Source organism: Microcaecilia unicolor, chromosome 5 (genome assembly GCF_901765095.1).
Source record: "Microcaecilia unicolor chromosome 5, aMicUni1.1, whole genome shotgun sequence".
Lineage (NCBI taxonomy): Eukaryota > Metazoa > Chordata > Amphibia > Gymnophiona > Siphonopidae > Microcaecilia > Microcaecilia unicolor.
The window spans coordinates 253,690,693-253,712,402 of NC_044035.1; the positions used below are offsets into that span (position 1 = coordinate 253,690,693).

General features: G+C 45.2%; 1 protein-coding gene across 1 annotated transcript in view; it reads right to left on the minus strand.

The window, feature by feature from the left end:
- The window catches only part of MAATS1 (MYCBP associated and testis expressed 1), a 171,385-nt gene extending 150,628 nt beyond the window's left edge, over positions 1 to 20,757 (minus strand). The window contains exons 1-4 of the mRNA XM_030203997.1: positions 20,583 to 20,757; positions 9,826 to 9,902; positions 7,233 to 7,387; positions 4,067 to 4,144 (exon numbers count right to left, since the gene is read on the minus strand). Coding sequence (XP_030059857.1) covers positions 4,067 to 4,144; positions 7,233 to 7,387; positions 9,826 to 9,902; positions 20,583 to 20,673 — 401 coding nt within the window. The 5' untranslated portion in view covers positions 20,674 to 20,757. The remainder of the gene's footprint in view (positions 1 to 4,066; positions 4,145 to 7,232; positions 7,388 to 9,825; positions 9,903 to 20,582) is intronic.
- Between the last annotated feature and the right edge of the window lie 953 nt (positions 20,758 to 21,710).

The following is a 21,710-nucleotide window of genomic DNA, read 5'->3' on the forward strand; positions in this document are numbered from 1 at the left end:
AATCCTGCCTGACCAATTTACTTCAATTCTTTGAAGGAGTAAACAAACATGTGGACAAAGGGGAGCCAGTTGATATTGTGTATCTGGATTTTCAAAAGGCGTTTGCCAAGGTACCTCATGAAAGGCTACAAAGGAAATTGGAGGGTCATGGGATAGGAGGAAACGTCCTATTGTGGATTAAAAACTGGTTGAAGGATAGGAAACAGAGAGTGGGGTTAAATGGGCAGTATTCACAATGGAGAAGGGTAGTTAGTGGGGTTCCTCAGGGGTCTGTGCTAGGACCGCTGCTTTTTAATATATTTATAAATAATTTAGAGATGGGAGTAACTAGCGAGGTAATTAAATTTGCTGATGACACAAAGTTATTCAAAGTCGTTAACTCGCAACAGGATTGTGAAAAATTACAGAAGGACCTTACGAGACTGGGAGACTGGGCGGCTAAATGGCAGATGACGTTTAATGTGAGCAAGTGCAAGGTGATGCATATGGGGAAAAAAGAACCCGAATTATAGCTACGTCATGCAAGGTTCCACGTTAGGAGTTACAGACCAAGAAAGGGATCTGGGTGTCGTCGTCGATAATACACTGAAACCTTCTGCTCAGTGTGCTGCTGCGGCTTGGAAAGCGAACAGAATGTTGGGTATTATTAGGAAAGGTATGGAAAACAGGTGTGAGGATGTTATAATGCCGTTATATCGCTCCATGGTGCGACCGCACCTTGAGTATTGTGTTCAATTCTGGTCGCTGCATCTCAAGAAAGATATAGTGGAATTGGAAAAGGTGCAGCGAAGGGCGACTAAAATGATAACAGGGATGGGACGACTTCCCTATGAAGAAAGACTAAGGGGACTAGGGCTTTTCAGCTTGGAGAAGAGACGGCTGAGGGGAGACATGATAAAGGTATATAAAATAATGAGTGGAGTGGAACAGGTGGATGTGAAGCGTCTGTTCACGCTTTCCAAAAATACTAGGACTAGGGGGCATGCGATGAAACTACAGTGTAGTAAATTTAAAACAAATCGGAGAAAATGTTTCTTCACCCAACGCGTAATTAAACTCTGGAATTCGTTGCCGGAGAACGTGATAAAGGCGGTTAGCTTGGCAGAGTTTAAAAAGGGGTTAGACTGTTTCCTAAAGGACAAGTCCATAAACCGCTACTAGATGGACTTGGGAAAAATCCACAATCCCGGGAATAACATGTATAGAATGTTTGTACATATGGGAAGCTTGCCAGGTGCCCTTGGCCTGGATTGGCCACTGTCGTGGACAGGATGCTGGGCTCGATGGACCCCTGGTCTTTACCCAGTGTGGCATTACTTATGTACTTATCCATGAGCTTCCTATGAAGAACAGTATCAAAGACTTTTCTGAAATCTAAGTAGAACAGATCCAGTGCATGTCTTCAATACAGTTCTTCTGTCACCCAGTCAAAGGAATCAATCAGATTTTCTTGGCATGAGCTACCTTTGGTGAAGCCATGTTGCCTTGGATCCTGCATCCTACTGGATTATAGAAAGTTCGCCATCCTTTCCTTCAGCAGCATCTCCATTAGCTTTCCCACCACCGAGGTTAAACTTCCCAGCCTGTAGTTTCTCATCTCTTCTCTTTGTGAAAACAGACCACATCAGCCTTTCTCCAAACCTACAGAATATCCCCAGTTTCTAAAGATCTATTACACACATCGTTTAGAGGACCTGCCAATACCTTTCTGAGCTCCCTCAGTTTTGTAAGTTGTTCATAAATACTATCTTCACTGAACAATTTTGTATCTACGTCATCTCCATATCATAGGCGTAGACTGGGGGGGGCGAGGGGGGCAATGCCCCCCCAAACGACGATGAGGCGCCGCCGCGCCATTAGTTTAAAAAAAAAAAAAAAAAAAAACACATGCACGCACGCGCTCCTCTCCGTCCGCTTGGCTTCCCTGCTCTCTGTCTGCGTCCCGCCTTCCTCTGACGTCAGAGGAAGGCGGGACGCAGACAGAGAGGGCAGGGAAGCCAAGCGGAGTAGCGGACGGAGAGGAGCGTGTCCGTCTACCCCTCTCTCTTCCTCCCTCCCTCCCTCCGCCGCAGGCAACAGTCTTCAGCTTTTTCAGCGTTCCTGGCAGCGGTAGCGATGTACACGCTGCCTTCGGTCTGCCCTGAAGCCTTCTCTTCAAGTTCCTGTTCCCGCATAGGTGGGAACAGGAACTTGAAGAGAAGACTTCCGGGGCAGACCGAAGGCAGCGTGTACATCGCTACCGCTGCCAGGAACGCTGAAAAAGCTGAAGACTGTTGCCTGCACCGGAGGGAGGGAGGGAGGAAGAGAGGGGGTAAACGGAGTCACCATCTTGGACCTCGCGGGGGGGGGGGGAGCAGAGGGAAGATGGATGGGACTGGGAGGGGTGGGGAGCAGAGGGAAGGAGCAACAGATGGATGGGACTGGGAGGGGTGGGAAGCAGAGGGAAGGAGCAGGAGATGGATGGGACTGGGAGGGGTGGGAAGCAGAGGGAAGGAGCAAGAGATGGATGGGACTGGGAGGGGTGGGAAGCAGAGGGAAGGAGCAGGAGATGACTGGGAGGGGTGGGAAGCAGAGGGAAGGAGCAAGAGATGGATGGGACTGGGAGGGGTGGGAAGCAGAGGGAAGGAGCAGGAGATGGATGGGACTGGGAGGGGTGGGGAGCAGAGGGAAGGAGCAGGAGATGAATGGGACTGGGAGGGGTGGGAAGCAGAGGGAAGGAGCAAGAGATGGATGGGACTGGGAGGGGTGGGAAGCAGAGGGAAGGAGCAGGAGATGGATGGGACTGGGAGGGGTGGGAAGCAGAGGGAAGGAGCAGGAGATGGATGGGACTGCGAGGGGTGGGGAGCAGAAGGAAGGAGCAAGAGATGGATGGGACTGCGAGGGGTGGGGAGCAGAGGGAAGCCTACTGGAAAGAAGACACTGAATAAAACAGAAGACACTGGGACCAAAGCGAATAGAAAAACTAAATGATCAGACAACAAAAGGTAGATAAAAGTATTTTATTCATAATTTATTAATTGAAATGTGTCAGCTTTTTGAAATGTGATCTGTGATATTTTGCCTGTAAATTCAATTCCTTCCTCCACATTAGCATATTCATTTGCATATGTATATATGCAAATGATATGCTAATATGCTCCGCCCATTCTTTGCCCCCCCAAATGAAACAGTCAAACTACGCCTATGCTCCATATACATCTTTGACAATCATCTGCAGACCTCTCCAGGGTTTCTGCTGTGAACACCAAACAAAAGTATTCTTTTAGCATTTCTGCTTTTCCCTCAACACTTTCCTGACATCTGCCATCAGCACCTTTGAGTCTCATAATTCCACATCTGACCTTCCTCCTTTACCCAATATATATGAAAAATGCTTCGTCACCTCACTTTATATCCTTATAGAGTGGCTGTGGTGTCACTGAAAGCATTCTCTGCCTCCATCGCTGTTAGGGAGTATAACCTACTGGTCTGGACTAGTCTAGCATGAAGTTAAGGAAATTCACTTAATGAAGGTGGTCAAAATTTTGCCATCTAGATTTAGGCACTCAGCCTTGGCCAAAACTGGCCATCTAAATCAAATCACAATCTCCTCCCTCTTGTATCCAAAGCCTTGAAATGCTTCTTCCTCTTTCAAGCTTTAATCTTATCCCTCTCTCTCGTCGAGCTCTGAAAACATTAACCCACTGAACTGGTCTGGTGGAGATGCTAAGTATGTACATTTATTGGGCTTTATTACAATTTTGTTAACAGTATAAACAATAGTAAAATAAACAAAAATACACATAAATACAAACAATAGGGCAAAGAAAATCCTAGTAATATGACTAATGTGAAACATTATCAGAAAATACAAACATTTAACAGTACTATCTTATAACAGAAATATGATAAATGTAAACAGAATATGAATGATACCATAACAGGCAGCATGGAAGAACATTCATATGATATGTATAATACGCACGATGTCACCATAATACAAATAAAATACCTTTATAGGAACAGAACATTTAAATAACATAGATGATATGCTAATATTGCCAAGAATGCAAAGTTCTTATCCTACCGATCAAAAAACTTATAGCGATCCCGTCCTTCAATTTCAACTTTTTGCAAATCCTGGATTTGAGATGAGGGTGGAAATCTAAAAAAAGAGTCCAGAAAAAAATAAATAAAATTAATCCGAAGCATACAGGTGGTCATTTTAGAAGCCCTATTCATGATCTGAACATGCATAAAACGGCACACATGTCTAAATCCCAACTTTATAAAGACAGGATATGTCCAAATTGCAAATAAGTGCATATTCCAAAGAGGCATGATCTGGGTAGGGCTAAAACATACATGTCCCTTGAGATCAACATTGGGATTTGCACCTATGTTAAGGAGTTCACTTTGCGTAGCGCTCTGTTGAGGGATTAGGGGTGGTTGCCTCCTTAATTCCTCAGTACTTCCCCCCCCCCCCCCCCCCCCCCCAAAGCAATACTGGCAATAATACTGGGCTCTGTGACAGCCTGGGGAAACAGATGTGTATGTTTCTAAAATGGCAGACATACAAGTGTATGTGCTGGCAAATACACACTGGGATGTAGCTACTATTGAGCAAGCCCGACAAAATACCCAGGGTCGCCCAATGTAGCGCCTTGCCTTACTCACCCCTTCCCCCCACCAGTCCTCCACATGCTGCAGCAGTTGGCGGCAGTGCGCACACTGAAAGTTGCCTCTCCAGCCTCTTTGATGCAACTTCCTATGGGCAAGATGTGGCAGAGGAAAGGCTCTGCCAGCCAGAGAGGCAGTTTTCAGTGCACTTTCTGCCACAATCTGCTGCAGCGTGTGGAGGAAACTGGAGCAATGCTGGACCCACGTGGGGAGGTAGGGGTGGAGGGAAGGAGGAGACAGGAAGGGAGAGAGGCCAAACTAGTAGGTGGAATGGCAGGGGGGAGAGAAGTTGGACTTAGAGAGGGCAGAGGGAAAAAGAGAGAGACCTGGAGTAAAGGGGAGGGGGAAGTGAGGGGGCAGATTCTGGACTGGGGGGGGGAGCAGAGAGAAGAGACAGAGAGAGACTGGACTGGGGAGAGATGCTGGACCAACAGAGGGCGAGAGAGAGAGAGATGCCAAATCACAGAGGGTGGGGAATGCAGGAGGAAGGGAACAGATAGGAAGAAAGTTGGACATGGGGAGCAACAGGATCACAGAACAGATGCTGGTGGTGGAGGGAACATAGGGACAGGGACCAGAGGGGCAATACTGTACATAAGGGGAGGGATAAGGACGCAGAGGAGGATGCTGGACAGAGTAAGATAGGGGCAGAGAGAAGAGATATTGAACATGGGGGGGAGGATAGAGACAGGGACACAAAGAGGAAATGGTGAACAGATAGGGATATACAGAAAAGACGAATGCTGGATAAGAGAGAAGAAATGTCAAAAAGACCCTGGAGAGAATTAAGAAAAAAACAGAGAAAAGCAGAAGAGAGATACTAGGAACAAAGCAGTGCTCCGATAACAAAGGTAGGAAAAATATTTTTTTTTTCTGAATTTATTAATTGTAATATGTCAGCTTTGGGAAATATGCATCCTCTTGCCCCCCCCCCCCCCCCCAAATCGGTCCCCACTACCTTGGGACCCCTATAACACCATTTATACCAACTCAATTTTTCCGCCTGGGGTCCATACCGTCCTAGCTATGCCACTGAATATACATGTATGTTCTGAAATAGCAACACAAATGTGCGAAAAATATATGGTCAATTTTTTTTTTTAACTAGGAAAGGATATCAGTCACCAATACTAAAAAAAGTTTCCCCAGTTACAAGTAGCTCATCAACAATTAAACACTATCTTTTTATATGGACCTTCAGAAGGTGGATAATACTGAGTTAAACTTTCACTCTGGTATCAATGCCTATATTTGTCATCAGTCCACTTTTTGATACATTAATTCCAGTTCACAAAACAGTGCTACTCTTGCAGATCTAAAAATTCACATTGTTAGGATTTAGAAATATAAATTTTCATTTGCAGCAATCCAGAACTACCACCAGCCCAACGCAACTGCCGGCAATAGTTCCGCCTTGAGCACGCGCCATTTCCGGCACTATAAAAAATACCTCCATAATTTCCAGCGCAGCGCTAACCCCGCGGTAATCGGTGCTGCCCAGTTACTACCGGGTTGCTGGGGAAGCCCTTACCGACACCTCAGTGGGTGGCGGTTAGTGCTCCTCCCCGCATGGCCACATGGTAAGAGTAATCTTACTGCATGGCCGTGTCTTTTTTAGGGACTTTTTACCCACTGCAGTAAAAAGGGCCCTTGCGTGCAGCAAAAACGGGCCCCGGCGCTACCGCAGGACTCTTTTTACCATAGCTTGGTACAAGGACCCTATAGTGTTTAATTGTTGATGAGCTACTTATAAGTGGGGAAATTTTTTTTTTTAGTATTGGTGACTGAAGTACCAATAAACACACATATATATTGCTGTGTAGACACTTGATATTTTAGACATTGACAATTACAAATTGGTGCTACCGCTGCTTGTAGCCAGCATATACATGTCCATTTTTGAATGTATTTTAGAAAAGGCTCTACTTTGGCATATCCTTTCCTAAAATCGAGCCAAAATTGATGTATTTCAAACTGGACGTCTCAATTTTTATTTGAGCATTCTTTCTAAAACCTGCCTTTAAATATAAGCTTAGCTTCAACTAGTATTTTTATTGTAGGTTGTGTCTAAGTTTTTACATAGTTTCACCGAGTGGCATTCTTTGGTATGAAATTTTCTGTTACCTCAGTAATATAGGTTATTAGTGTGTACATGATTACTTCAGAAACATACACCCTCTGGGACAGATGTTAAAGCTCTAACTTCACTAAATGACTGTGGAGTCTAATCTTCTATGTTGCTTAACTTCCCAGCAAGGTATTATCTATTCTGTATCACTTACCTTCTGTTCACACACTGATTATAAAACCACGTAATGTCAAATAATTATGTTTCTATATGGCATGCTTTTGATTAAGGCCATTGTGTAAAAGTGAGATCATCCTTTTGTATATTCATGGCTTCTCAAGGGCTCCAGTTACTTATTATAATCTATTTAACACATCCTTGTTTCACTGGCCCTGTGATGGTTTCGAAGCTACACACATTTCCATATTGCACTAGGGTATGAGATTCAAATCTGAATTAGGCTGAACCCCTTTCTTTTAAAAAAAGCAAAATACATGACACTTACCCTGCCAGATGCTGGAGAGCTGTTAGACGTACCTCCCGCCCTCTCCACCGTTGATCAATAAATGAGGGAACAGGATCTTTCGGAACCACGCTCAAGGTGAAAGATGGATAATGAGGCAAGTTACTAAACATAGTTAAAAATTGTGGGACCTTTTTCTGGATGTTTTTGAGGAGACAAAAAAAACGTTTTAACTCTTAAAATAAGCATTCATTTTTTTTATTGTAACTAAAACATATAGGTCATCAACAAGATCTATATGCATCTGGCCTGAGCTCAGATTTCAAAACCGAGTAATCAAATCTATAATCCAAATCCAAGACTTTTGGAGGCCAGTTTTCAAAGTTTTTTATACAGATAATTTCACATACGCAAGCACAAGAGAAAAGCAAATTGCCTACAACTTAGCTAATGCAAACGCCATTCAGTAGGGATGACCCCCTCCATCTCATCTGATATACTCTATTTTGCCATCTCAGGTGGGGCAAAATTTGCTTTTGCTAGCCTCTTGTAAAGCACTCACCATCAGTTAGATAGCATGTTGGTAATCAAATGGAGTTACACACACCTGTTTCCAATATAGAACAATAAGTCATTTAGGATCAGTGGCAAGCCTTTCTTCTGGCCTACCTGGACAGCTAAAGATATATATAATTCTGGTCACGTCAGGGTTGACTCCCACCTTGTGACTTTTGCAGAATTACAACATGCATATTCTTTGTCATTTTCACAATGCTATAAATGGGTACAGTTGCAGCACTGAATATGATCACAGTCCATGCAATTCCAAACCCTTGTACATGAGCCTGATTTACACACCCTCTGTAGGATTGTCAATGCTTCAGGTCATATGACAGCCACTTTTTTTTTTAACAAATATATTATGCATGTAAACAAGAAGGGTACAAGTGATCTGGGAAGAAGAAACTCATAGACAGAGTATGTTGGAAGAATGGAAATATCTACTATAATAATTTGCACCTCCAACGTTCTGAAGCTGGCTCCCAGGAAGTTGAAGCCTCGGTTCGTAGTGTCTGAAGCCTTCCGGTGATGTCACTGTGTTGCCTGGGAAACCACGATGCTCTCAAGCACGAGGCACCAAGGACTCAACCCGCAAACAAGGGCAATGCGTCCCTTTTTTTTTTTTGTTACATTTGTACCCCGCACTTTCCCACTCATGGCAGGCTCAATGCGGCTTACATGGGGCAATGGAGGGTTAAGTGACTTGCCCTGAGTCACAAGGAGCTGCCTGTGCCTGAAGTGGGAATCGAACTCAGTTCCTCAATTCCCCAGGACCAAAGTTGACCACCCTAACCACTAGGCCACTCCTCCACTCCACACCCAGTTGCAGGCTCGCTCGACCCCCTCCCTCCGAGTTCCCTGCCCCCCCTCCTCCAAGACCCCCGCGCCTCACTCCCCTCTCTCTCCCTTCCAAGTGCAAGCATGACCTGTCCTCCGCCTGCCCCTCGCCTTCCTAAGTGCCGGTCACAATTTAAAAAGTCTTACATCGGGGTCCGGCGTCTGCAGTGAAGGCGAGTAGGCACGGCGCTTCAACATGCGGGTGCGTTCCCTTCTGTCTCAGCTGTGCCTCTGGTCCCGCCCTCATTTCATGTTTCCGGAAGGGCGGGACCAGAGGCACAGCTGAGACAGAAGGGAACGCACCCGCACGTTGAAGTGCTGTGCCTGCTCGCCTTCACTGCAGATGCCGGACCCCGACTCTTCTTACCATTCACTTCCCTCTTTTTGTCCTGAACTTGGGTAGAGGGCAGACAGTAGTAGAAAAAAAACATAATGAAGATGGGGGTAGACCCAGAGGTCTCCAGGGGCTGCCACTGGCCCCCGGGCCTTGCACTGAAAACAATGCGATAGTGTCCCTTTCTTCCTTATTTTTTGTTTCTTTGTCTCTACTCTCTGTTATATCATGTTTTGCTGGCTACAAGTCTCTCCTTTTACATCTATCATCTGGTCCTTCCCTGGTATGTTGAATGCATATGATTTCTCAGTAGCAGTTTTAATTATACTTAAGTTCTATGTATGAAACTCGTGCTATGCTGTGTTCTTACTGTGCTTTACAAATCGGAACACTGCAGCTCTGTTTGCAGTTGTTTCTTATATGCTTATTATCTATCATCATTAAAAAAAAAATAGATTTGAACTCAAAAGAGAAACTACTGTGCTGTTTCCCTTTCAAAATTAACTATAAGATCTGCCGGTATAATATATGCATATACTAGCCCTTAAAATATAAAATGAATCTGTGATCAGGCTGCAGCTTTTTCAAGATGTGGCTAAATTAACTCAAATGCTTCTCAACCCTCTCCTGAAGGCATACCTAGCTAGTCAGGTTTCAGGATTTCCACAATGAGTAGGCATGAGATAAATTTGTATATAACAGAGAACTAGTATATGCAAATCTGTATCATTCATATTCATTGTGGTAATCCTGGAACTCCAATTGGCAACGGGTGGGTGTCTTCAGAAGAGGGTTGAAAAGCATTGCTCTACATGATGAAATACCACCCCAGTAAATTATATACCACCTTATGCAATGCTTGCACAAATTGCTCTGAAGTTGTATGAGATGAGAATGCCTTACCAACTGTTCACAGGAAAGATGGGCTCTTAGGTTTGCCTGTGCATGGTCTCTCTCACTTGAGAACGTATATAAAGGATCTACAATTTGAACACAAAAGAAAAACTATTGCACAAATAGGGCACATTTCAGATTGAGAAAATAGTAATAGTAATAGTAATACATTTCATCTACTATAATAATTTGCACCTCCAACGTTCTGAAGCTGACTCCCAGGAAGTTGAAGCTTTCCGGTGACGTCACCGTGTTGCCTGGGAAATCAGCTTCAGAACGTTGACCTCCACGCCACACCCCCCCAAGGTTGTCACCGCCGCACCCCCCCCCTGAGGTTGACGCAGGCAGCGCTTTAAACTAATTTCACCCAACTGAAGTCCTGACTGGAAAAGAAGCACAGTAGAGCAGGCTTGCCTTCAGTATCTGAATTCACCAGAGCTTGGGACAAGTACATATGGAGGGGCATAATCGAACAGGGATGCCCATCTCTAAGGGATCCCATCTCCGAGGAAGGCGCTGTGAAGGGGCGGGGCAACCCGTATTTTCAAAACGAGATGGGCGTCCATCTTTGTTTCGATAATACGGTCGGGGACGCCCAAATCTCAACATTTAGGTCGACCTTAGAGATGGTCGACCTAAATGAGATCGCCGACCTAAGAGATGGACGACCTTGGTTTTCGCCGATAATGGAAACAGAGGATGCCCATCTCAAAAATGACCAAATCCAAGGCATTTGGTCATGGGAGGGGCCAACATTCGTAGTGCACTGGTCCCCCCTCACATGCCAGGACACCAACCGGGCACCATAGGGGGCACTGCAGTGGACTTCACATATTGCTCCCAGGTACATAGCTCCCTTGCCTTGGGTGCTGAGCCCCCCAACCCCCCCCCCCCACAACTGTACACCACTACCATAGCCCTAATGGCTGAGGGGGGGGGCACCTAGATGTGGGTACAGTGGGTTTCGGTGGGTTTTGAAGGGCTCACTTTTACCACCACAAGTGTAACAGGTAAGGGAGGGAATGGGCCTGGGTCCGCCTGCCTGAAGTCCACTGCACCCATTAAAACTGCTCCAGGGACCTGCATACTGCTACGATGGACCGGAGTATGACATTTGAGGCTGGCAAAAAAATATTTTTTAATTTTTTTTTACGGTGGGAGGGGATTAGTGACCACTGCGGGAATAAGGGGAGGTCATCCCCGATTCCTTCCGGTGGTCATCTGGTCAGATCGGGCACCTTTTTGAGGTTTAGTCGTGAAAAAATATGGACCAAGTAAAGTCAACCAAATGCTCGTTGGGGACGGCCTTCTTTTTTCCATTATCGGCCGAGGACGCCCATCTGTCCTTGGCCGATAAACACGTCCCAGTCCCAACTTCAGTACACCTCCGACACGCTCCCGGGAACTTTGTTCGTCCCCGCGTTGGAAAGCAGTTGAGGGCGCCCAAAATCGGCTTTCGATTATGCCAATTTGGGTGACCCTGAGAGAAGGACACCCATCTCCCGATTTGTGTCGGAAGATGGGCGCCCTTCTCTTTCAAAAATAGGCCAGATGATCCCCAAGGGAGTGATGGGGAGAATGCATGGCATGGATGAGCAGACTGGATAGGCCATATGATCTTTCTCTGCCTACATAATTCTCTGTTTCACTTACAAGCTCATTTTCAAAAGAGAAAAACATCTAAAAAGTGACATAAGTCTGCTTTTGGATGTTTTTCTCAGAAAAATGTCCAAATCAGTATTTTCGAAACCTATTTAGACATTTTTCTATGAAGTCCAACAAAAGTATGTCCAGATCTCAACGGGGCGTTTCAGGAGCATGTTCAGGGCGGGACTTGGGCATTCCTTAAGCCTTAGATGTTTTTCAGCCATAATGGAACAAAACAAAAACGTCCAGGATTAAAACTAAGACGTTTTGAGCTAGACCTGTTTTTATTACGAATAAGGCACAAAAAGGTGCCCTAAATGACTAGATGACCACTGGAGGGAATCAGGAATGACCTCCCCTTATTCCCCCTAATGGTCACTAACCCCCTCTCACCCCTCAAAAATGTGATGAAAAACATTATTGCCAGTCTCTGTGCCACCCTCAGATGTTATACTCAAGTCCATCAGAATAGCATGGAGGTCCCTGGAGTAGTCTAGTAGTAGGTGCAGTGCACTGCAGACAGGTGGACCCAGCCTCCTACTTCTCCCTACCTGTTACAATTGTGGAGGAAAATGTGAGCCCTCCCAAACTCACCAGAAACCCGCTGTACCCACAAATAGGTGCCCCCTTCATCCATAAGGGCTATGGTAATGGTGTACAGTTAGGGGTAGTGGGTTTTTTTTGGGGGGGGGCTCAGCAGACCAAGTAAGGGAGCAATGGTGAGATGTGTACCTGGGAACACTTTATGAAGTCAACTGCAGTGCCCACTAAGGTGCCCTATTGCTGTCCTGGGATGTCAGGGGGACCAGTCTACTAAAAATGCTGGCTTCTCCTATATCCCAAAGACTTGATTTTGTATGTTTTACACTTGGACAGTTTTTTTTTTCCAAAATGGACCAAAAAAAAAAAATCACAAAATGTCCAAAATACAAAACGTCCATAGTATTTTCGAAAAAAAAAAAAAAAAGATAGATGTTTTTCTTTTTCAAAAATGACCTTCTTTATTGTTCAGAATTTGGACATTTTGTGTAAAACGTCCAAATTCAAATTTAGATATCATATCGAAAATGCCCCTCCACATCACCCCCCCCCCCCCACACACACACACACAGTCTCGTCCAATCTCCACCAATACATTTAGGAATCTTCAGGCTTTAGACTCTTACACTCTGTCCACCACTGTTTCATTTCTGTTCTTATCTACTATGTTAGCCAAGTCTGTCAACGAGGTTCTCTCTTCCAATAATACTATTCTGTCCTCTGCTCTGGACCCTCTTACTCTTTCCATTTGTTGTTTTGTAATGTATACCAGACCCCAGCCTTCACTAACCTACAGAATCCGCTACCTATGTTTCTGTACCTGATCTGCTAAATGCCTTTGGCTAAAATCCCAAACCCATGCTGACCTCATACATTTCAAATTCTTGCTGACCTCCTTCCAAGTTAGCTCTTTCACTTACCAAACAAAACTACTACATCCATTTGACAAACTTGGCTCCAATCCTCGCCATCTCTTTTTCACACTGAACTCTCTCCTCAAAATGCCTCCACCTCCAACCCCTCCCTCACTTTCTCCCAAGACTATGGCTGAGTACATCCATGACAAGGGTCACAGGATAAACCTTGAGTTCTCAACCACTTCACCACACTCTCCTTCCCCCACTACATTCTCTCAACTTCCTTCAACCTCTGCCACAATGTCTTCCTTTTCTAAAATCACTTAAGAGGAATCTGCACATCTTTTTTCCTCCTCCAAACTTACTACCTCTTCCTCTGATCCTATTTCCACCCATCTACTCAGCACTCTCTCTCCTAGCTGCCATATCCTCAATCTTTCACTTTCCACTACAACTGTTCCTGATGTCTTGAAACATGCTGCGATTACACCACCCCAGGGCTTTTTTTGAGGGGGTACTTGAGGGTACTGAGTACCGGCACCTTTTCCACTGTCTGCTAAAACTGACCCATGCAACCCAAGTTTTAATGATAGACCTCAGGGTCTACACCAGGGGCGTATCTGAAAGTTGGCGGTAGCGGGGGCCGGAGCCAGAGTGAGGGGGCACATTATAGCCCCTCCCCCCCCTGCTGCCGCCATTTCCGACCCCCCCGGGCCACCATTGCTGACCCCCCCTGCCGCCGTCACCTACCTTTGCTGGCAGGGGACCCCAATCCACGCCAGCCGAGGTCCGCTTCCTCCTGCCGCTTTTAAGTTCTTCGTCCTAGGCTCCGTCACTCCGTGCTGTTCAAAGAAGCTGGCGCTGCTACCTCAATCCACTTTCGGAGTCTGACGTCGCTCCACGTTGTACGTGCAGGACGTCAGACTTTCGGCTAGCAGGGGTTGGGGTCCCCCGCCAGCAAAGGTACCCACGGCAACGGCGGGGGAGGGTTGGTGGCGGTAGGGGGGTCCAGGGCGAAATCTGCAGGCGCCCAGGCCCCTGTGGCCCCACGCAGATACGCCCCTGGTCTACACACCAATTTTGCCTCGTCATAGATTCTGTGACTGGTTGCAGGGGGCCTGGCTATTATGGGGTGGGTCCCTCAGTGATCACCCCACTCTTGAAGAGTGGCCTATCATTTGAGTACCAGCACCTTTTTTGCTAGAAAATACACACTGCACCACCCTCTCCTATATAGAGAGGAAAGGTCTGACTCAACTTTCTTTCTGAGAAGTTCTGAGAGAAGAGGACATCTCTGTGGGTAAGTGACATTATTTTATTCTGAGCTTGGTAACTTAAATATTAGGGTTTTAAAGAGGAATTGTAGGATATTGACAAACACAGTTATAATTTTAAAATAAAAAAAGCAAACAAACTTTATTAGCTAGTCTCCATACCCTTTTCCCCATAGTTTTAAAACTTGGTTTCTGCCATAGCGTAAAGATTACGGTTTAAAAGAGGAATTGTAGGATATTGACAAACACAGTTATAATTTTAAAATAAAAAAAGCAAACAAACTTTATTAGCTAGTCTCCATATCCTTTTCCCCATAGTTTTAAAACTTGAAGTTTCTGCCATAGCATTAACAGACAGGACTGAACTGGGCCCTTCTGTGCCTTCTACTACTACTACTACTACTTAACATTTCTAGAGCGCTACTAGGGTTACGCAGCGCTGTACAATTTAACAAAGAGAGACAGTCCCTGCTCAAAGAGCTTACAATCTAATAGACAAGTGAACGGTCGGTCCGATAGGGGCAGTCAAATTGGGGGCATTCTGGATTCACTGAACGGTAAGGGTTAGGTGCCGAACGCAGCATTGAAGAGGTGGGCTTTAAGTAAAGACTTGAAGACGGGCAGGGAGGGGGCTTGGCGTAAGGGTTCAGGAAGGTTGTTCCAAGCATAGGGTGAGGCGAGGCAGAATGAGCGGAGCCTGGAGTTGGCGGTGGTGGAGAAGGGTACTGAGAGGAGGGATTTATCCTGTGAACGGAGGTTACGGGCGGGAACGTAAGGGGAGATGAGGGTAGAGAGGTAGTGAGGGGCAGCAGACTGAGTGCATTTGTAGGTAAGAAGGAGAAGCTTGAATTGAATGCGGTATCTGATCGGAAGCCAGTGAAGTGACCTGAGGAGAGGGGTGATATGAGTATATCGGTTCTGGCGGAATATGAGACGTGCAGCAGAGTTCTGAACAGACTGAAGGGGGGATAGATGGCTAAGTGGGAGGCCGGTGAGGAGTAAGTTGCAGTAGTCCAGGCGAGAGGTAATGAGAGCGTGGACGAGAGTTCGGGTGGTGTGTTCAGAGAGGAAAGGGCGAATTTTGCTGATGTTAAAGAGGAAGAAGCGACAGGTCTTGGCTATCTGCTGGATATGCGCAGAGAAGGAGAGAGAGGAGTCAAAGATGACTCCGAGGTTCCGGGCAGACTTCTAGAGACTCATTCCCACCCATCTCTAGCTCAACTCTTTATTTATAGTCAATTATTCTAATGAAGACAACAAGAGGGGAATTTTCAATTTTCATTACAGTTTGAATTACATTTAATTAGTTTCTAATAAGGTTATCAATAGAAATCAAACAAAATAAAACATGGAAAAGAAAATAAGATGATACCTTTTTTATTTTATTTAATAAGCAAACCCTAAATAAATTACAACAGTCAAAATGATCATTATATTCATTTGATATCCCTAGTACCTTAAGAAGTTTTAATTAAACAACTCTATAATACTAAGATGCAGTCAGTAGTCCAGCAGCGAGAGGGGTGCTATCCAGTCTTTTGCATTGAGTGTCACGTGTATGATTATCTCCCAGTTGGTGAGGTGTCATATGTGTGTGTGCTCAATGCAAAGAGCTCATTCTCTTGAGGCTAGAGTAGCAGACTTGGAGGAGCTGAGGGAGACAGAGAGGTACATAGAGGAGGCCTTTAGGAACGATGTAGAGAAGTCCCATCTCCAATCTGGCAGTCCCTGTGCTGCCTTGGAGGAGGGAGGCCTTCTAAAAGGAGAGCATCACCCTGGTGAGGCTAGAAGTAATCCTGTAAACAGGACCAACACACTAGGGAATGCAATATTCTCTCGCACTGAGGCTGTGTCTCCAGGGGCTAGTGCCCAGGTGGGAAGGGTTAGGACCTCTGTTGTAGTTGGTTATTCAATTATTAGGCATGTAGATAGCTGGGTGGCTGGTGGACGTGAGGAATGCCTGGTCACTTGCCTGCCTGGTGCAAAGGTGGCAGACCTCATGCATCACCTAGATAGGATTTTAGATAGTGCTGGGGAGGAGCCGGCTGTCTTGGTACATGTGGGTACCAATGACATAGGAAAATGTGGGAGAGAGATTCTGGAAGCCAAAGGCTCTTAGGTAGAAAGCTCAAATCCAGAACCTCTAGGGTAACATTCTGAAGTGCTACCTGTTCCACGCGCAGGGCCCAAGAGACAGGCAGAGCTCCAGAGTTTCAATGTGTGGATGAGACGATGGTGCACGAATGAGGGTTTTAGATTTGTTAGGAACTAGGCAACATTCTGGGGAAGGGGAAGCCTATTCCAAAAGCATGGAATCCACCTTAACCAGGGTGGGACCAGGCTGCTGGCATCGGCATTTAAAAAGGAGATAGAGCAGCTTTTAAACTAGAGACTGGGGGAAGGCCGACAGTTGCTCAACAGCGCATGGTTCGGAATAGGGTATCTTTTAAACATATCACCAAAACATGGAAAATAGAGTATCCCGATAATGAGGTTGCAAAAGAGACCATAGAAGATCAGATGTCCTTAAATAAATATAAATATCATGCAAAAGATTGCAAATTAATACTGTCAAGTACTGAGCATGATGTAAATAGGAACAACAAACATAGTTTGAAATGTCTATATGCGAATGCCAGGAGCCTAAGAAATAAGATGGGAGAACATATTGCACTAAATAAAAAATTAGATATAATAGGCATCTCAGACCTGGTGGAAGGAGGATAACCAGTGGGACACTGTCATACTGGGGTACAAATTATATCATAGTGATAGGGTGGATCAAATTGGTGGAGGGGTAGCATTGTATATTAAGGAGGGCTTTGAATCAAATATTGAATATTCTGCAGGAAAAAAATATGTCTTGGAATCCCTATGGATTGAGATTCCATGTGTAAAGGGGAAAAGGAAAGTGATAGGAGTGTACTACCGTCCGCCTGGCCAGGATGAACAGACGGATGTAGAAATGTTATCGGAAATTAGGGAGGCTAACAAACTGGGCAACATGATAATAATGGGTGATTTCAATTACCCTGATATTGACTGAGTAAATGTAATATCAGAGCATGCTAGGGAGGTAAAATTCCTTGACAAAAATCAAGGACTGCTTTATGGAGCAGCTGGTACAGGAGCCGACAAGAGAAGGAAAAATTCTAGACCTAGTCCTTAGTGGAGCGCATGATCTGGTACAGGAGGTAATGATGATGGGGCCGCTCGATAACAGTGATCATAATATGATCAGATTTGATATTAGCTTTGGAGTAAATATAAACAGGAAATACAATATGTTAGCAATTATCTTTCAAAAAGGAGAATATGATAAAATGAGAACGGTGAAAAAACAAAACTTAGAGGAGCAGCTGCGAGGGTCAAAAATTTATATCAGGCATGGATGCTGTTTAAAAATACCATCCTGGAAGCCCAGGCCAAATATATTCCGTGTATTAAAAAAGGAGGGAGGAAGACCAAACGACAGCTGGCATGGTTAAAAAGTGAGGTGAAGAAAGCTATTAAGTTAAAAGAAAATCCTTCAGAAAATGGAAGAAGGAACCGACTGGCAGCATAATGAATGTGAAGCCAAATGCAGCACTGATAGAGGTTTATAAAATAATGAGTGGAGTAGAACGGGTAGATGTGAATCGTTTGTTTACTCTTTCCAAAAATACTTGGACTAGGGGGCATGCAATGAAGCTACAAAGTAGTAAATGTAATACGAATTGGAGAACACTTTTCTTCACTCAACGTGTAATTAAACTCTGGAATTCATGGCCAGAGAATGTGGTAAAGGCAGTTAGCTTAGCTGGGTTTAAAAAAGGTCTGGACGGCTTCTTAAAGGAAAAGTCCATAGACCATTATTAAATTGACTTGGGGAAAATCCACTGCTATTTCTGGGATAAGCAGCATAAAATGTATTGAACTTTTTCGGGATCTTGCCAGGTATTTGTGACCTGATTGGCCACTGTTGGAAACAGGATGCTAGGCTTGACCTTTGGTTTGCCCCAGTGTGGCAATATTTATGTAGTTATGTAACCTTCATTATTCTACCTGCACTTCCAACTATCGCCCCATCTCCCTTTCTTATCCAAGCTATGTGAACATGCCATTCACTGCCATTGTTTTGACTTTTTCACTCAAGCTATTCTTGATTCACTACAATTCAGCTTTCACCCTTACATTCCAACAGAAACAGCCCTTGCTAAAGTCTCCAGTGACCTGTTCCTAGCCAGATCTAAGGGCCTCTATTCTATTCTATCCTCATCCTTCTAAATCTATCTGCTGCTTTTGACACTGTTGATCACCACCCACTCCTTGATACACTATCCTCACTTGGATTTCAGGGCTCTGTTTTGTCTTTTTTTTTTCCTCATCTCTCCAATCACACTTTTAGTATATGTTCTGATGGATCCTCCTCCAATGCTATCTCACTATTAGTCAGTGTACCTCATGGCTTTGTCTTGGGACCTCTTCTTTTCTCTATTTCAATTATTCCCTTCGTGTTCTGATCTCCTCTCATGGTTTTCAGTATCACCTTTATACTGATTTCTCCCAGATCTACCTCGCCACACCAAAAATTTCAGTAAGAACCTAGGCCCAAGTCTCAGCCTGCTTGCTGCCATTGCTGCCTGGATGTCTCACCGCTATCTGAAATAGAACATTGCCAAGACTGAGCTTCCTAACACACTCATATGCTGAGTAACCCTCTTCACACACATTCATGAGTATATGCCCTACGGTCTGCGCATCTGGAAATTAATACAAGGTTTAAGGTGGGGGGGGGGGGGGGGTAGAAGGAAAGATGCACAGACCTTAGGGCATATACTCATGAATGTGTGTGAAGAGGGTTACTCAGCATATGAGTGTGTTAGGGCAGCCAGATGTGTGACTTGTGAGCAACCAGGACAGTGTTTAAGCGGCAGCAAATCATACCTAATGCCTGTGGCTGACCACTGAACCCTCCCTCTAATGCAACTTGTTGTGACAAATGTAATTCATTCAGAACAAAGATGAGTAATGGAGTGCCCTAAGGGATCTGTCCTGGGGCTGATTCTGTTCAATATATTTGCGAGCATTATTGCCAAAGAGTTAGAAAGAAAAGAGTGGATACTTCGGAATATGTGGAATGCATGAGAAGTAACCTACAAAAATTATAAGTTTGGGCTAATGCATAACAGCTAAGCTTTAATGTGAAGAAATGTAGGGTGATGCATTTGGGATGCAGAAATCCAAAGGAGCAGTATACAATAGGTGAAAGGCTGATATGCATGGACCAGAAAAGAGACATTGGGATGTCTGACGATCTGTGAGTGGCAAAATAATATGACAAGGCGGGTATCCAAAGCCAAAAGGGAGAAACACTAGACCAGTGATGGCGAACCTTTCAGAGACCGAGTGCCCAAACAGTGAAAAGCGTGCTGACTCGGCGCACCTTCAGCCTTCCCTTCTGTCTCTCAAGCTCTGTGGTCCCGCTTTTGCGGAAACAGGAAATGAGGGTGGAACCAGAGCTTGAGAGACAAAAGGGAAGGCTGAAGGTGCGCCGAGTCAGCACGCTTTTCACTACTACTGCTGCTTCTGCTGCTGCCGCTGCCGCCGCCTTGGTACTCGGAAGGCGGGGTGGGGGGGCTGGAACTGGCTGAGGCGACGGTGCACGTGCCCTCTCTGGCACACGTGCCATAGGTTCGCCATCACTGCACTAGACTATGGGAAGGATAGATGGGAGGGCAAGTGCAGGGAGAGGGGGGGGGGACACTGGTTCTTGAATGCATGCAAGGGTAATCAGTGTATATGAGGGCAGCCAAATGCGTGTGCCACATACAGTGGTTGTTAAGAATTTTTTGAGCCATTATTAAAGAGGCCCCATGTGGCTACTTTAACAACTAGCTCCCAAAATTTGGGCTTGGGCCTCCCTCCTGAACTCCCTTTTACTGCTGCCGCTCCCCACTCTTCCAAACAGCAGGACTGGCTATGCCCGGAGAACCCGTTAAAAATTGACCAGCACACTACTGGTCACAAACCTAATGCATGTGACTTAGTTACCTCTGGAATATTTTTAAAAAGAACATATACGCCAGAATAAAATGGAGAAGACTGGAAATTGCAATGAAAAAAATGTGATTTATTCACATCCACTCAACTTTGGTTTTACAAATCTGTAAACAAAGATTAATCGGAATGCCTTTCTTCTTCAATAGTGAGTGTATTTCTAATTGTATTTCTTATAAAGGGCGGTAAGACAAGGGCAATTTCTGGGAAAGGTAGGAGCATTTTATGCGGCGCCAGATTTTAACACCCCAACGCCCCCGCCGCACTCTTTACAGCTGACTTCATAAAGCAGAACAGGTCAGATAATTCTGAAAAAATTAAAACCTTCGGCAGGCCCATTGTCACTATTCACACAGGGAACCAAGCCATTGGGGCCAGCAAATAACAAAACCCTGTTCTGGTTGCTCACCGTAGAGGAAGTCGAACGTTCGGGCGGGTTTGTAGGGCTGCTTGACCTCCTCCAGACACTGGCGCTGTACGGACTGAACAAGGCTCATCATGATTCGGGTAACTGGGAAGCCACTGCTCCCTCGCACACCAAATCTATTTATTAATATTAAATTTATAAGGATGCTAACAGTCTTCCCCGGTTTTCAGACGGCTCCGCCCCCTTGTGATGTTTACAGTAACCTTGGCGACGGAGTTCTGCAGCTTGGTCAGGTATTGGGTAGGCAGAGAAATATGTACACGTGAGTGTGGGAGTGGGAGGGGAGGGCCCAGACAGAGGCAGTGGTGTCATGTGTTCTGGTCTGGAGACGGCTCGCACGAGCTGGTTGTTCTGCAGGGCGACCCGGCTCCGGTAAACATGGCAGGAGGGCGCCACAAGCCATGCTTACCCCGTTTACCTCACCTCCCACCACTGAAAAAAGGGACCAATTTTTCGTTGTTGTTATCTTTATTAAACATCTCCACTTACAAGAACATTCACCAACCCACCCAGTTATTAAAGTCCACCTTCTCTACTAGCCTGCACCTTCCTTCTCTCTTCCATTACTTAATCTTAGCATTACTAATTGTATCTGATATCCTGGAATGACTATGTCTTACCAAAACTCTGTAAGCCACATTGAGCCTGCAAATAGGTGGGAAAATGTGGGATACAAATGCAATAATAAATAATAATAATTCAAAGACGGTGCGGTGTTCTTCTCTTATCCATGGCAGCTCGGTCAGGCTGTGTTGTGTTTTGGGAGCTGTTTCTAATTGCCGGCTTGAGCAAGGCGTCCGTGAGGTCCTAGTGACAGCCAGGTTCTGTTTGGAACTGCGGTTTGGTGGTACGTTTTTTGGTAGGTGTCGTGTGTGTTCGTTCTGATATGTTTATTGTGCTTGATCTACCACCTCTTCTTTAACAGTAAAAATAAGGCCGTGTACAGTTTAACCTCCTCCCCCCCTCCCCACACACACACACACACACACACACACATTGAATGAACAGAAGACATTATCAACAAGAAAGCAGACAAATAAAAAAAAGCTGGCATTTAAAATGAAAAATAGGTAACCTCACCATCAGATTGGCCTCGGCTGAGGATGTGCA